General features: G+C 39.3%; 1 protein-coding gene across 5 annotated transcripts in view; it reads right to left on the reverse strand.

The window, feature by feature from the left end:
• The window catches only part of LOC128687655 (forkhead box K), a 116456-nt gene that overhangs the window by 6577 nt on the left and 92023 nt on the right, over positions 1-17856 (reverse strand). For 4 of the 5 annotated variants that reach the window (XM_053775230.2, XM_053775229.2, XM_053775228.2 and 1 more), the window contains exons 7-9: positions 17356-17558; positions 17123-17191; positions 10120-10324 (exon numbers count right to left, since the gene is read on the reverse strand). In XM_053775230.2, the coding sequence (XP_053631205.1) occupies positions 10120-10324; positions 17123-17191; positions 17356-17558 (477 nt within the window). The remainder of the gene's footprint in view (positions 1-10119; positions 10325-17122; positions 17192-17355; positions 17559-17856) is intronic. The other variant, XM_053775227.2, reaches the window with a different exon arrangement.

Below are 17856 nucleotides of genomic sequence, written 5' to 3' on the forward strand. Positions count from 1 at the left end.
TATAGTAAGTGTATATGCACCTGGGGAAGACAGAAGTATAGAGGAGAGAGAGAGATTTTGGGAAATGTTGAGTGAATGCATGGGGAATTTTGAACCAAGTGTGAGAGTACTTGTGGTTGGGGATTTTAATGCTAAAGTGGGTAAAAATGTTGTGGAGGTAGTAATAGGTAAATTTGTGGTGCCAGGGGTAAATGAAAATGGGGAGCCTTTAATTGAGCTATGTATAGAAAGAGGTTTGGTAATAAGTAATACATATTTTATGAAAAAGAGGATAAATAAATATACAAGGTATGATGTAGCACGTAATGAAAGTAGTTTGTTAGATTATGTATTGGTGGATAAAAGGTTGATGAGTAGGCTCCAGGATGTACACATTTATAGAGGGGCAACTGATATATCGGATCATTATCTAGTTGTAGCTACAGTTAGAGTAAGAGGTAGATGGGATAAGAGGAAAATGGCAACACGTGAGAGGGAGGTGAAAGTGTATAAACTAAGGGAGGAGGAAGTTTGGGTGAAATATAAGCAACTATTGGCAGAAAGGTGGGCTGGTGCAGGTATGAGTAGTGAGGGAGGGGGGGGGGGGTTGAAGAGAGTTTGAATAGTTTTAAAAATGCAGTATTAGATAGTGGGGCAGAAGTTTGTGGTTATAGGAGGGTGGGTGCAGGAGGAAAGAGGAGTGATTGGTGGAATGATGAAGTAAAGGGTGTGATAAAAGAGAAAAAGTTAGCTTATGAGAGGTATTTACAAAGAAGTGCTATAAGAAGAGAAGAGTATATGGAGAGTAAAAGATAGGTGAAGAGAGTGATGATAGAGTGGGAGAGGTACTGTCAAGAAATTTTAATGAAAATAAGAAAAAATTTTGGAGTTAAGAAAGCCTAGGGAACAAATGGATTTGTCAGTTAAAAACAGAGCTGGGGTGGTAGTAGATGGGGAAATGGAGGTTTTGGGTAGATGGCGAGAATATTTTGAGGAACTTTTAAATGTCGATCAAGAAAGGGAGGCAGTTATTTCATGCACTGGCCAAGGAGGTATACCATCTTTTAGAAGTGAAGAAGAGCAGGATGTAAGTGTGGGGGAGGTGCATGAGGCATTACGTAGAATGAAAGGGGGTAAAGCAGCTGGAACTGACGGGATCATGACAGAAATGTTAAAAACAGGGGGAACACAGTGTTGGAATGGTTAGTATTTTTGTTTAATAAATGTCACCCTGCCTCGGTGGGAGACGGCCGACTTGTTGAAAAAAAAAAAAAAAAAAAAAAAAAATGTATGAAAGAGGGGAAGGTACCTAGGGATTGGCAGAGTGTGTGTGTAGTCCCTTTATATAAAGGGAAGGGGGACAAAAGTGATTGTAAAAATTATAGAGGAATAAGTTTACTGAATATACCAGGAAAAGTGTACGGAAGGGTTATTATTGAAAGAATTAGAGGTAAGACAGAATATAGAATTGCAGATGAGCAAGCAGGTTTTAGAGTGGGTAGGGGATGTGTAGATCAAGTGTTTACATTGAAGCATGTATGTGAGCAGCATTTATGGATTTAGAAAAGGCATACAATAGAATGGATAGGGAAGCAATGTGGCAGATGTTACAAGTATATGGAATAGGTGGCAAGTTACTAAATGCTGTAAAGAGTTTTTATGAGGATAGTGAGGCTCAGGTTAGGGTGTGTAGAAGGGAGAGAGACTATTTCCGGGTAAAAGTAGGTCTTAGACAGGGATGTGTAATGCCACCATGGTTGTTTAATATATTTATAGATGGGGTTGTAAAAGAAGTAAATGCTAAGGTGTTCGGGAGAGGGGTGGGGAATTAAATACAAAATGGGAAGTGTCACAGTTACTTTTTGCTGATAATACTGTGCTTATGGGAGATTCTAAAGAAAAATTGCAAAGGATAGTGGACGAATTTGGGAGTGTGTGTAAAGGTAGAAAGTTGAAAGTGAACATAGAAAAGAGTAAGGTGATGAAAGTATCAAACGATTTAGATAAATAAAAATTGGATATCAAATTGGGGAGGAGGAGTATGGAAGAAGTGAATGTTTTCAGGTATTTGATAGTGATGGTAGTAGACGGTGCTAGTAGTGATAGTGGTAGATGGTGGTAGCAGTTGTGATAGTGGTAGAGGGTGGTAGTGGTTGTGATAGAGGTAGACAGTGGTAGTGATGGTGGTAGAAGGTGGTAGCAGTTTGTGATTGTGGTAAAAGGTGGTAGTGATGGTGGTAGTTGTGATGGTGGTAGAGGGTGCCTTCTTCAGTGATTCTACCAAACTCCTCCAATGTTGTTGGAGTTATATAGAGCTACAGAAAACACCGCCGCCTCAGCTGCTGCTTCACGAACATTATGGACGGGTTATGTTCTCAGTGGCCCTTATACTCCCAACAACAACACAACACCTCTTGTGATTCATAATGACTTATTTTATTCATTCTAGAGTATATTCCATGTTTCTATGTTATTAATATTGTTTATTATGTCATATTAGTTGAATTTTGGTAGATAAATAAGCCGTAGAGTTGATATTAGCGTCATATTCTCCAACAATAAACTCGCCTCCCTTCCCTCTGCCCCGTCTCCCATACACCAACAAAAGTCTTCAGTAAAGGTAAGTGTGATGTTAACCCCTTCAGGGTCCAAGGCCAAAATCTGAAGTGGTGCCCCAGTGTCCAAGAATTTTCAAAAAAAAAAAAATTTTATTTTTCTTATGAAATGGTAGAGAATCTTTTTGTGAAGGTAATATGCGTATATGCACCTGGAGAAGAGAGAAGTGTAGAGGAGAGAGAGAGATTCTGGGAAATGTTGAGTGAATGCGTGGGGAGTTTTGAATCAAGTGTGAGAGTAATGGTGGTTGGGGATTTCAATGCTAAAGTGGGTAAAAATGTTATGGAGGGAGTAGTAGGTAAATTTGGGGTGCCAGGGGTAAATGTAAATGGGGAGCCTTTAATTGAGCTATGTGTAGAAAGAAATTTGGTAATAAGTAATACATATTTTATGAAAAAGAGGATAAATAAATATACAAGGTATGATGTAGCACGTAATGAAAGTAGTTTGTTAGATTATGTATTGGTGGATGAAAGGTTGATGGGTAGGCTCCAGGATGCACATGTTTATAGAGGGGCAAGCCCTTGTGGCTTAGCGCTTCTTTTTTGATTATAATAATAATAATAATAATAATAATATAGAGGGGCAACTGATATATCAGATCATTATTTAGTTGTAGCTACAGTTAGAATAAGAGGTAGATGGGAAAAGAGGAAGGTGGCAACAACAAGTAAGAGGGAGGTGAAAGTGTATAAACTAAGGGAGGAGGAAGTTCGGGCGAGATATAAGCGACTATTGGCAGAAAGGTGGGCTAGTGCAAAGATGAGTAGTGGGGGGGTTGAAGAGGGTTGGAATAGTTTTAAAAATGCAGTATTAGAATGTGGGGCAGAAGTTTGTGGTTATAGGAGGGTGGGGGCAGGAGGAAAGAGGAGTGATTGGTGGAATGATGAAGTAAAGGGTGTGATAAAAGAGAAAAAGGTAGCTTATGAGAGGTTTTTACAAAGCAGAAGTGTTATAAGAAGAGCAGAGTATATGGAGAGTAAAAGAAAGGTGAAGAGAGTGGTGAGAGAGTGCAAAAGGAGAGCAGATGAAAGAGTGGGAGAGGCACTGTCAAGAAATTTTAATGAAAATAAGAAAAAATTTTGGAGTGAGTTAAACAAGTTAAGAAAGCCTAGGGAAAGTATGGATTTGTCCGTTAAAAACAGAATAGGGGAGTTAGTAGATGGGGAGAGGGAGGTATTAGGTAGATGGCGAGAATATTTTGAGGAACTTTTAAATGTTGAGGAAGAAAGGGAGGCGGCAATTTCATGCACTGGCCAGGGAGGTATACCATCTTTTAGGAGTGAAGAAGAGCAGAATGTAAGTGTGGTGGAGGTACGTGAGGCATTACGTAGAATGAAAGGGGGTAAAGCAGCTGGAACTGATGGGATCATGACAGAAATGTTAAAAGCAGGGGGGGATATAGTGTTGGAGTGGTTGGTACTTTTGTTTAATAAATGTATGAAAGAGGGGAAGGTACCTAGGGATTGGCGGAGAGCATGTATAGTCCCTTTATATAAAGGGAAAGGGGACAAAAGAGATTGTAAAAATTATAGAGGAATAAGTTTAGTGAGTATACCAGGAAAAGTATACGGTAGAGTTATAATTGAAAGAATTAGAGGTAAGACAGAATGTAGAATTGCGGATGAGCAAGGAGGCTTCAGAGTGGGTAGGGGATGTGTAGATCAAGTGTTTACATTGAAGCATATATGTGAACAGTATTTAGATAAAGGTAGGGAAGTTTTTATTGCATTTATGGATTTAGAAAAGGCATATGATAGAGTGGATAGAGGAGCAATGTGGCAGATGTTGCAAGTTTATGGAATAGGTGGTAAGTTACTAAATGCTGTAAAGAGCTTTTATGAGGATAGTGAGGCTCAGGTTAGGGTGTGTAGAAGAGAGGGAGAATACTTCCCGGTAAAAGTAGGTCTTAGACAGGGATGTGTAATGTCACCATGGTTGTTTAATATATTTATAGATGGGGTTGTAAAAGAAGTAAATGCTGGGGTGTTCAGGAGAGGGGTGGGATTAAATTATGGGGAATCAAATTCAAAATGGGAATTGACACAGTTACTTTTTGCTGATGATACTGTGCTTATGGGAGATTCTAAAGAAAAATTGCAACGGTTAGTGGATGAGTTTGAGAATGTGTGTAAAGGTAGAAAGTTGAAAGTGAACATAGAAAAGAATAAGGTGATGAGGGTATCAAATGATTTAGATAAAGAAAAACTGGATATCAAATTGGGGAGGAGGAGTATGGAAGAAGTGAATGTTTTCAGATACTTGGGAGTTGACGTGTCGGCGGATGGATTTATGAAGGATGAGGTTAATCATAGAATTGATGAGGGAAAAAAGGTGAGTGGTGCGTTGAGGTATATGTGGAGTCAAAAAACGTTATCTATGGAGGCAAAGAAGGGAATGTATGAAAGTATAGTAGTACCAACACTCTTATATGGATGTGAAGCTTGGGTGGTAAATGCAGCAGCGAGGAGACGGTTGGAGGCAGTGGAGATGTCCTGTCTAAGGGCAATGTGTGGTGTAAATACAGTGGACCCCCGGTTAACGATATTTTTTCACTCCAGAAGTATGTTCAGGTGCCAGTACTGACCGAATTTGTTCCCATAAGAAATATTGTGAAGTAGATTAGTCCATTTCAGACCCCCAAACATACACGTACAAACGCACTTACATAAATACACTTACATAATTGGTCACATTCGGAGGTAATCGTTATGCGGGGGTCCACTGTATTATGCAGAAAATTCGGAGTGTGGAAATTAGGAGAAGGTGTGGAGTTAATAAAAGCATTAGTCAGAGGGCAGAAGAGGGGTTGTTGAGGTGGTTTGGTCATTTAGAGAGAATGGATCAAAGTAGAATGACATGGAAAGCATATAAATCTATAGGGGAAGGAAAGAGGGGTAGGGGTCGTCCTCGAAAGGGTTGGAAAGAGGGGGTAAAGGAGGTTTTGTGGGCGAGGGGCTTGGACTTTCAGCAAGCGTGCATGAGCGTGTTAGATAGGAGTGAATGGAGACGAATGATACTTGGGACCTGACGATCTGTTGGAGTGTGAGCAGGGTAATATTTAGTGAAGGGATTCAGGGAAACCGGTTATTTTCTTATAGTCGGACTTGAGTCCTGGAAATGGGAAGTACAATGCCTGCACTTTAAAGGAGGGGTTTGGGATATTGGCAGTTTGGAGGGATATGTTGTGTATCTTTATACGTATATGCTTTTAAACTGTTGTATTCTGAGCACCTCTGCAAAAGCAATGATAATGTGTGAGTGTGGTGAAAGTGTTGAATGATGATGGAAGTATTTTCTTTTTGGGGATTTTCTTTCTTTTTTGGGTCACCCTGCCTCGGTGGGAGACGACCAACTTGTTGAAAAAAAAAATAAATAAATAAAACAAAGTGCAAAATTTGATGGAAAATTGACGAAATTATGCTCTCGCGAATTTTGATGTGTCAGCGATATTTACGAACCGGCGATTTTGCTAACTTTGACTCCCATTTTAGGCCAATTACATTATTCCAGTCGACCAAATTCTTAGCTATTTCACTAGTATTACTTCTATTCTATCGATTGAGCACAAGAAATCGACAAGTCAACTGTTTCAACTACAAAATAAAGTGATAGGAAATTGGTAATTTGGCCAATTTAACACAAAGTTCAAAATAATCCAATTTCAAAATAGGGTCCAGAATAAACAATGTAGGTATTCCTGGCACTAAACTAACATTTCCTCTGTTCATTAGTTACGTTTTGAGGCTTTACAAATAAATTCCATTTTGATTTTTCATTCACATAATGAAACACAAATAACCCGCACATAAAAGAGAGAAGCTTACGACGACGTTTCGGTCCGACTTGGACCATTGACAAAGTCACACTAACCAGAGGTGGAGCAGGACGGCTATATACAGTTGACCCCTGCATAACGATCACCTCCGAATGCGACCAATTATGTAAGTGTATTTATGTAAGTGCGTTTGTACGTGTATGTTTCGGGGTCTGAAATGGACTAATCTAATTCATAATATTCCTTATAGGAACAAATTCGGTCAGTACTGGCACCTGAACATACTTCTGGAGTGAAAAAATATCGTTAACCGGGGGTCCACTGTATAGGCAGGAAGAGGTGGTGGTGGTGGTGGTAGTAGTAGTAGTAGTAGTAGTAGTACAAGAGTTGTATATAATACCGACAAGATGAAATTAAGACACATGCACAACACCCGGGCATCCCCATCATAGACATTTCACCATCCAGCCAGCCACTAGATGGCGAAACGTCCACAACAAAGACAACCAGACGCCGCACATGTGTCTTAATTTCATCAGTAGTTGTAGTAGTAGTAGTAGAAGAAGAAGAGGTAGTAGTAGTGGTAGTGGTAGAAGTGGGAAATAAGGATGACGAGCCAGTCAAATACAAAGGAAGGGGAGCACTGCAAGAGAGCTAGATGCCCACAGAGGGAGAGCAAGCGCACAGAGGTGCGTGAAAGGGGAAGTGGTGAAATAAATGAAGAAGGAACAGAAACACGAGACAGGAGAGAGAAAGACAACCCAGAGGAGAAAAGGAAAGAGGAAAGGGGAAGAGGAAGAGGAAGAAGAAGAAAAAGAAAAAGAAAAAATGAGGATTCAGGTTAAGTCACGGGTGTTCTGAAGTTTGGAGCATTTTACAATGTAGTGGGAGAGGAAGGCATCTACAGAGACGAAGCCAGGGCTAAGGTTCATACAAGGAAAGTTGTGTATTAGAGAGGATTCAACTAGACGGCGACTGTTCAAGTTGGAAGTAGGGAAGACAGTTTTAGCAGAAGACCAGTCAATAGGATGGCTATGATCTCCTGGAGATGGGAAGTACAGTGTCTGTACTCTGAAGGAGGGGTGTTTAAGTTGCAGTTTTATAACTGTAGTGTAGGCATGCCTATGGCAAGACAGTGATAGAGTGAATGATGATGGAAGTTTTTCTTTTTCGGGCCACTCTGTCTTGGTGGGAAACAGCCGATGCGTTAATAATAATAAATAAAATGCAATTAGAATATTAAGAGAAATATGAAGGGAACATTTTCTGATGAATTTACACAGCAAATATTTTGCAATAATGAGTAACTCAACACACAATATAAATGCTCAAAATATCACTGAAGGTCCACTGTGTAAGACATAAGGATGCATTTGATTTTCTAATAAACTAAAAAGTAATACATTTCTAGATTTAATAAGTTATTTAATGTGTTATAAGAAGAGCAGAGTATATGGAGAGTAAAAGAAAGGTAAAGAGAGTGGTGAGAGAGTGCAAAAGGAGAGTAGATGATAGAGTGGGAGAGGCACTGTCAAGATATTTTAATGAAAATAAGAAAAAATTTTGGAGTGAGTTAAACAAGTTAAGAAAGCCTAGGGAAAGTATGGATTTGTCAGTTAAAAACAGAGTAGGGGAGTTAGTAGATGGGGAGATGGAGGTATTAGGTAGATGGCGAGAATATTTTGAGGAACTTTTAAATGTTAAGGAAGAAACAGGCAGTAATTTCATGCACTGGTCAGGGAGGTATACCATCTTTTAGGAGTGAAGAAGAGCAGAATGTAAGTGTGGGGGAGGTACGTGAGGCATTACGTAAAATGAAAGGGGGTAAAGCAGCTGGAACTGATGGGATCATGACAGAAATGTTAAAAGCAGGGGGGGGATATAGTGTTGGAGTGGTTGGTACTTTTGTTTAATAAATGTATGAAAGAGGGGAAGGTACCTAGGGATTGGCGGAGAGCATGTATAGTCCCTTTATATAAAGGGAAAGGGGACAAAAGAGACTGTAAAAATTATAGAGGAATAAGTTTACTGAGTATACCAGGAAAAGTGTACGGTAGGGTTATAATTGAAAGAATTAGAGGTAAGACAGAATGTAGGATTGTGGATGAGCAAGGAGGTTTCAAAGTGGGTAGAGGATGTGTAGATCAAGTGTTTACATTGAAGCATATATGTGAACAGTATTTAGATAAAGGTAGGGAAGTTTTTATTGCATTTATGGATTTAGAAAAGGCATATGATAGAGTGGACAGAGGAGCAATGTGGCAGATGATGCAAGTATATGGAATAGGTGGTAAGTTATTAAATGCTGTAAAGAGTTTTTATGAGGATAGTGAGACTCAGGTTAGGGTGTGTAGAAGAGAGGGAGACTACTTCCCGGTAAAAGTAGGTCTTAGACAGGGATGTGTAATGTCACCATGGTTGTTTAATATATTTATAGATGGGGTTGTAAAGGAAGTAAATGCTAGGGTGTTCGGGAGAGGGGTGGGATTAAATTTTGGGGAATCAAATTCAAAATGGGAATTGACACAGTTACTTTTTGCTGATGATACTGTGCTTATCGGAGATTCTAAAGAAAAATTGCAAAGGTTAGTGGATGAGTTTGGGAATGTGTGTAAAGGTAGAAAGTTGAAAGTGAACATAGAAAAGAGTAAGGTGATGAGGGTGTCAAATGATTTAGATAAAGAAAAATTGGATATCAAATTGGGGAGGAGGAGTATGGAAGAAGTGAATCTTTTCAGATACTTGGGAGTTAACGTGTCGGCGGATGGATTTATGAAGGATGAGGTTAATCATAGAATTGATGAGGGAAAAAAGGTGAGTGGCGCATTGAGGTATATGTGGAGTCAAAAAACGTTATCTATGGAGGCAAAGAAGGGAATGTATGAAAGAATAGTAGTACCAACACTCTTATATGGATGTGAAGCTTGGGTGGTAAATGCAGCAGCGAGGAGACAGTTGGAGGCAGTGGAGATGTCCTGTTTAAGGGCAATGTGTGATGTAAATATTATGCAGAAAATTCGAAGTGTGGAAATTAGGAAAAGGTGTGGAGTTAATAAAAGTATTAGTCAGAGGGAAGAAGAGGGGTTGTTGAGGTGGTTTGGTCATTTAGAGAGAATGGATCAAAGTAGAATGACATGGAAAGCATATAAATTTATAGGGGAAGGAAGGTGGGGTAGAGGTCGTCCTCGAAAGGGTTGGAGAGAGGGGGTAAAGGAGGTTTTGTGGGCAAGGGGCTTGGACTTCCAGCAAGCGTGCGTGAGAGTGTTAGGTAGGAGTGAATGGAGACGAATGGTACTTGGGACCTGACGATCTGTTGGAGTGTGAGCAGGGTAATATTTAGTGAAGGGATTCAGGGAAACCGGTTATTTTCATATAGTCGGACTTGAGTCCTGGAAATGGGAAGTACAATGCCTGCACTTTAAAGGAGGGGTTTGGGATATTGGCAGTTTGGAGGGATATGTTGTGTATCTTTATATGTGTATGCTTCTAAACTGTTGTATTCTGAGCACCTCTGCAAAAACAGTGATAATGTGCAAGTGTGGTGAAAGTGTTGAATGATGATGAAAGTGTTTTCTTTTTGGCGATTTTCTTTCTTTTTTTGGGGTCACCCTGCCTCGGTGGGAGACGGCCGACTTGTTGAAAAAATAAAATAAAAAATAAAGTGAACGACTAACTCAATATACCTACAAATGCATTCACATTAATCATTTTCAGAAATATTGCCTCAAATGTCAAGAGTAACTTACCCATATTTGTTGAGATGCGTGGGCAAAATAACCTGAGTATGAGTGAAGGTGCTGGGATCTGTTGAGGTCTGGACTATGACCTGTCCTTGGGTGAAGGAAGTAGGCTCTCCATGGCCACCACTTGTTAGTTGAATTTGTTTAAGCTCTCCAGACTTCCCAGACCCTGCCCCACTAGGGCCCCCAGCAGTGGCTATCAGGTACTTGCCTGAGGAAAAAACAATATTGTTATAATTTCACCACATACCATTTGGACACGAGTGAGCACTGTGTATAAATCATAAATGCAGTGTTTTTCTCCTCGGGAACTCTATTTTACCTAAATGTACAATCTTTTATATTACTTTTGATGAAATGACATACTGCGAACAAATATGAAGAGAAAACTTATGTTACAGAATAATCTTGTACTGGGATAATTTTTTAGGATGAGAGGCACCATATCTACATTTTCTTCATTATACCATTTTATAGTGATGAATATATCTTATTTGGGCCACCCTGAATTGGTGAGAGTTGGCCAATGTATTAACCCGTAAACGGTCCAAACGTATATATACCTTTTTTTCAACATTTGAAAGTATGTAAAAAAAGTAGATCTTTTTTTTTTTTTTACATTTGAAAACGTGTAAAAAACTTTGATCTACGTTTTTTTTGTTATATTTAAAAATATGTAAAAAAAAGTAGATCCACTTTTGGAGCACTACGCATATGAATGTAGATCTGCTTGGACCGTTTACGGGTTAAGAGCGTAATACCTGAAGTATACCTGGAGGGTGTTTCAGGGATCAATGCCCCTGTGGCCTGGTCTATGAACAGGCCTTGCAATGGATCAGGACCTGATCAACCAGGTTTTTACTGACGACCGCACGTAAACCAACGTACAAATTGCAGCCCAGCTGGTCAGGTACTGACTTTAGATGCCTGTCCAGCTCCTCCTTGAAGACAGCCAGGGGTTTATTGGTAATCCCCCTTATGTATGCTGGAAGGCAGTTGAACAGTCTTGGGCCCTAATACTTACTTTGTTGTCACTTAGCATACTCATGGCTTCCCTGCTTTTCATTGGGGGGTGTTGCATCGCCTGCCAAGGCTTTTGCTTTCATAGGGAATGATTTTTGTGTGAAGAACTGGGACTTGTCCCTCTAGGATTGTCTAAATGTATATTATCATGCATCTTTCTCTCCTGCATTCCAGAGAGTACAAATCAGGGACTTCAACTGTTCCCAGTAATTTAGGTGCTTTATCGTACTCATACATGCCATGAAAGTTCTCTGTATCTTCTCAAGGTTTGCAATTTTGCCTGCCTCAAAAGGGGCCATTAGTGTACAGCAATATTCCAGCCTACAGAGAACAACTGATTAGAAGAGAATCATCATGGGCTTGGCATCTCTACTTTTGAAGGTTCTCATTATCCATCCTATCATTTTCTTAGGAACTGTGGTAGATACATTGTTTTGATCTTTGAAAATCAGATTTTCTGACATTATCACTCCCAGGTCCTTCACATTAGTTTTTCACTATTGTGTGGTTGGATTTTTGTGTGATATTCTGATCCAGTTTTTATTTCCTTGAGTTTTCCATAGTGGAGTAATTGAAATATGTCTTCATTGAATTTCACATTGTTTTCTGTGGCCCATTTAAAGATTTGGTTAATGTCCGTATGGAAATTTGCAGTGTCCTTGATGGATGACACTCAAGCAAATTCAGGTATCATCAGCAAAGGAGGACATGGTACTGTGGCTTACATCTCTATGTCAGATACGAGGATGAGGAAAAGGATGGGAGCAAGTACCATACCTTGTGGAACAGCTTTTCACTGTAGCCACCTCTGACTTTACTCTGTTTACTATTACTCCTTGTGTTCTATTTGTTAGGAAGTTATAGATCCATCTACCAACTTTTCCTGTTATTCCTTATCATGCATTTTGTGTGCTAGTACTCCATGACCACACTTGTCAAGGGCTTTTGCAGAGTCTGTGTAAAATACATCTTCATTTTACTTGTCCACCAGAGCATCCAGTAGTTGTGAAAGGCAGGACTGACCTGCTCTAAACCCATGATGCCTTGGGTTGTGCACCTGATGAGTATCTAAGTGGTTGGCAATCTTGCAATTGCTTTACTGCCACCACTGTAGAGTGGGGCATTGTACAATGCCTGCACTTTAAAGGAAGGGTTTGGGATATTGACTGTTTTTGAAGTGACATCTAAACTGTCATACCTGGCTGCCTCTGCAAAGGCAGTGATTATGTGTAAATGATGGTGAAAGTTTCTTTTTTGGACCGACATGTTGGAAAAATAAAAGGTAGTAGGTTGGTAGACAGCAACTGACCAGGGAGGTACTACCGTCCTGCCAAGTGAGTGTGAAACGGAAGCCTGTAATTGTTTTACATGATGGTAGGATTGCTGGTGTCTTTTTTTAGTCTCATAAACATGCAAGATTTCAGGTACATTTTGCTACTTATACTTACACTTAGGTCACACTACACAAGCACGTACAAGCATATATATACATACCCCTCTGGGTTTTCTTCTATCTTCTTAAAAGTTCTTGTTCTTGTTTATTTTTGCTTACCTCTATGGGGAAGTGGAACAGAATTCTTCCTCCATAAGCCATGTGTGTTCTAAGAGACAACTAAAATGCTAGGAGCAAGAGGCTAGTAACCGCTTCTCCTGTACATATTACTAAATTTAAAAGAAGAAACTTTTGTTTTTCCTTTTGGGCCACCCTGCTTCAGTAGGATATGGCTGGTTTGTTGAAAGAAGAAAGTAGAAGATGTTGAAAAGAATAAGAAATGTATAGCAAAACCTCTGATACAGTACGACCCCCCATATCCATGGGGATACATTTCAAGGACCTGCCGTGGATACCGAAACAGTGGATAGTAGCAAACCCTATATGTAAGTCCTATACATACCTATTATGAAGTTTCAGTGGTAAGGTATATACAGTAAGTACTGAATTATCACTTATTCACTGATGGGAAGCATTTCAAGGTCTCTCTTTGGATTTGAAGAACTGTCAGCTTCTCTACTTTCGCGCTTTGGGACCATTATTATCCAAAATTAAGGGTATTTTTCAGCCACAGTAAATCGTGGATAACTGAAACCACGGATTCTGAATCAGGGGACACGGGGGTTCTACTGTATACCGAAAAACCCCAGTCTTGCCAACTGGAACAAACAAGAAAAGGTAATCTGTGATGTACCAAGAGTCGGAACAATCAAGAGAACTCAAGATTTAAATTTTTCCCAGTAGCATTCTGCTTTATGAGCCAATACTTGTTTATGACTGCTTTACAGGCTTCTACATAATCAGGCCATGATCCAGAAGACAGGTAGGAAAAGTATACATACATCAAAGAATGAAAAAGAGGCTGAAGAAAAGATGCAGAAAGATAGGTTCAGTGAAGTGTATAAACCAAGGATGAATACAGGTCTCCCTCAACATTCACGATTTCAACTTTCGTGGGCTTCACACATTCGCAAATTCCCAACCGCCAAATCATATTTAAGTTTTCTGCTACCTTGCGAGCCCCTACTACCCTCCCTCCAACCCCAGCAACTGGCAGCCAGCCCTCCCACACTGTGTGGTGAGTGTTTTGTTTGTTCATTATTTGCTATTAAACTACAGTATAAATAATCTAAAACCATTCATGACTGCACATTGGAATAGCTATTCAGACAGGTATTGGACGGTGACATCATGTGTTTACTCTTGAACACAGCAAAGAATCAAACATTTCTGCTACTGCTAATAATAACAATAGTTATAATAATAATAAATACGATAGAATTGAAGAAGGAAATTGTACAAAAATACGAGGGAGTGGTTGACACATTGTCACTGAGGCTTTGTTTATGCTGGAGTGAGCATTAGTCTCCGTGCTCTTCCAAACATTCCACAATAATTCATTGTGTTTGGTGCTTGTAGATTGAGTGCGACTGGAGTGGTAGAGGCTATGGTTGAGGAAGCGGTTGAGGCAGCGGGTGAGGCAGTGGGTAAGGCAGTGGGTGAGGCAGCAGTTGAGGCAGCAGTTGAGGCAGCGGTTGAGGCAGCAGTTGAGGCAGCGGGTGAGGCAGCGGGTGAGGCAGCGGGTGAGGCAGCGGTTGAGACAGCAGTTGAGGCAGCAGTTGAGGCAGTGGTTGAGGCAGTGGGTGAGGCAGCGGTTGAGGCAGTGGGTGAGGCAGCGGTTGAGGCAGTGGTATTTAATAACATACATGTTGTTATTAATAATAATAATAATAATAATAATAATACATTATTAATAATAACATGTACTATTATTATTTATAACATATATGTTATTAAATACCACTGCCTCAACCATTGCCTCTACCACTCCAGTCGCACTCAATCTACAAGCACCAAACAATGAATTATTGTGAAATGTTTGGAAGAGCACGGAGACTAATGCTCACTCCAGCATAAACAAAGCCACAATGACGATGTGTCAATCACTCCCTCGCATTTTTGTACAATTTCCTTCTTCAATTCTATCGTATTTATTATTATTATTATTATTGTTATTATTATTAGTAGCAGAAATGTTTGATTCTTTGCTGTGTTCAAGAGTAAACATATGATGTCACCATCCAATACCTGTCTGAATAGCCATTCCAATGTGCAGTCATGAATGGGTTTACATTATTTATACTGTAATTTAATAGCAAATAATGAACAAACAAAACACTCACCACACTGGTGGGAGGGCTGGCTGCCAGTTGCTGGGGTTGGAGGGAGGGTAACAGGGACTCGCAGTGGTTGCGGAAGTGGTGGAGGCAGTGGTATTTAATAACATACATGTTATTAAACCATAACATGTACAGTGGAACCTCAAAAATCGAACTGCTCCCAACACGACCAATTATGTAAATGTATTTTTGTAAGTGCTTTTATAAGTGTATTTTTGAGGGTCTGAAATGGACTAATCTAATTTACATTATTCCTGATGGGAATAAATTCATTCGGTAAAGGCACTCGAACAGCCTTCTGGACCGAAGAAAGTTCGATATTTGAGGATCCACTGTATATATTTAGTACAATTTACGACATTTTCATGTATTTTATGACTGTTCATGGTTCAATAAGTTAAGGAAGCAGTATTGTATTATATTTCCCTACAATATATCAGGGCACCAAACATTCGCGATTTTTCAATATTCGCAAGGCTCTTGATCCCCTAACCCTCGCGAATGTTGAGGGGGACCTGTAGAAGGAAATGAGAGATATCCAGAGAAGAGTTGATGGAAGGGTGTGAAGTTGGTTTGGAGAGGCAAGGACATGAGTACTGGAGTGAAAGCAATTTTTTTTAAGATATGGTAAGATTTGTGAAAGAATTCAGCATAATCATTTAGCCAGATTAGAGCTCTGGAAGTAGGTGTACTTTATTAAGTGTAGATGTTAGTGATGGGCGGATCACTGCATTACAATATCTATACCCTGGAAAGACATCTAGGGAGAAAGTGATAATGTCTGAATTTTCTTCTGTAGGTAGTCACTGCAAATTCTATGGATCAAGAACCCTCACATGAGGGAAAATATCCATGCAGAGCAAAAAAAACTATCACAATTAAAAGCTTATTCTGCATATCTTTTCTTCAATTCCAGATGCACCAAAATCAAACTTTAAATTTTCCTGTTAACCCTTTGAGGGTCGACAGGCCCTCTCCGAAACTCGTTCTCAGGGTCGGCCAAATTTAAAAAAAAAAAAATTATTTTCTCTTATGAAAAGATAGAGAATCTTTTCCCGATCATAAAGACACCAAAAGTTTGAAATTTGATAGAAAACTTACGGAATTATGCTCTCGCAAAGTTAGCGGTCTCGGCGATGTTTACGCATCGGCGATTTTGCCCACTTTGAGCCCCACTTTCGGCCAATTTCACTGTACTAGTCGACAAAAAACATGAATATTTCGCTAGAACTCCATTTTTTCTATCGAATGGGTGCAAGAAACCACCCATTTATAAATTCAACTATCCAGTACAGTGGTCAGAATTTAACAATTTTGCCAATTTCACACAAATTTCAAAAGATGCCAATTTCCGAATAGGGTCCAGAATAAACAAGAAAGACATTCCTGGCACTAAAATGACATTTCCTCTAGTCATTAGTCACGTCTCAAGGCCCCTCTTATATTCTTTTGCTTTCCACTTTGAATTTTTATTCTCACAAAAAATATAAGATTTACTGTTATGCAGACTACTGCATTAGTGTAAAAAATGGTATAAATATTATTGGTGCACTTGTGAAAGAATATTAGACTCACCAGTTGACCTGTATTGCACGCTTGGCACGATTTGTTTACTTTTGAAGTTTGGTAAAAATCGAACATTTCTGCTACTTTGAGCTCAATTTCAAGGCACCTTTCATTGTAAAACCAGTCAAAATCATCTCAATTTCTATAATATGTCTTCCATTCTATAAAATGAGACCAAGAAAACTGGAATACAACAATAAATACCATACGAAAATACACTGCAAAGTCGCTGATTTATTAAAAAAAAAATGGTCAAAGTTTTTTTTTTTCTCATTATGCACTGTGTGCTGCAGGATTTTTTTTAGACTGTGCACACTGACCACATAGACCCATTCTTTCATATGAAGGCCTACCAGCTTTCTCCCACAAGATTTGAGGCCGCTAGAATTTATGAGTACTAGTACGTCAAAAACCCCTACGCGTAAGACGTACTAGTACGACCAAAACCCTCAAAGGGTTAATATGTTCACAGCACTCGACAATGATACCTTTCTCAGATTTATAAGTTTTCCAAACAAAATATTTAATTCACTGATTTGTAAAAAAAAACCTGATAATACAGGAGTACATAATTTGTTGGTTTGCAAGAAACACTGTAAATACACAGAACATTATTCATTAGTTTAAAATAAACAAATAAAAGGATATACAATTCAATGGACTGAAAGATATAACTACTGTGGGAGTAGATAATATCTCATGGAGTTGTTAACTTTTAGAATTTGATATCCTATATCAATACACTTACCTTGTAAGGCAGACATGAGCTGCTGGGAATTCTGAACACTGACCCCACTTGTTCCTATTAACGTGGCACCTGCAACAGCATTCAAGAAAAAACATTTCTGGCATATCACAAAGAAATAACCTACATTAATGAGCTACATAATTACATATGTGATAAGAGCCTGTCACATAATTTGAATTTTGAAGACAATATACAAAGCAAAACAAATAGTATAATCAAATTAAAGGTCTAACCTTGCTGATGCTGGTGAGATGGTGGTGAAGGTGGTGCACTGGTAGTGTTAACATCATACTGAGCAGCAGTATTTAGGGGGTTAAGAGGAGAAGCTGTGGCTGAGTCCACGTACTCAGGCACTGGAGATCCTTCTCGTGACAATGACTCGGGAGTTACCAGGCCGCTCATGCCAATGTGTGAGGGAGAGGCTGGCGCAGATCTGCTGTTCAACGATAAAGGCCAAATTCAACAATTAGTGCTGAATGCAACAGCAGAATTTTTCTTTTACCATATACACACTCTTTTAAGGGATCAGGAGTTTCCAACCAGGTCTCCTAATGTCCAACTACAGAAACAAAACCCCCTTAACTCTGTAATTCATGGCATAAACTACTCACACAAGCAACCTTCCATTAGCTAACACACAATACACATTTCTGGCTTAAATAGGGACTCCTGCAAATAAAAGGACCTAAAATGTGGAACAGTCTACCTAATGATTTTAAAGCTAAATATATCTG

This window comes from Cherax quadricarinatus, unplaced genomic scaffold (genome assembly GCF_038502225.1).
Source record: "Cherax quadricarinatus isolate ZL_2023a unplaced genomic scaffold, ASM3850222v1 Contig70, whole genome shotgun sequence".
Classification (NCBI taxonomy): domain Eukaryota; kingdom Metazoa; phylum Arthropoda; class Malacostraca; order Decapoda; family Parastacidae; genus Cherax; species Cherax quadricarinatus.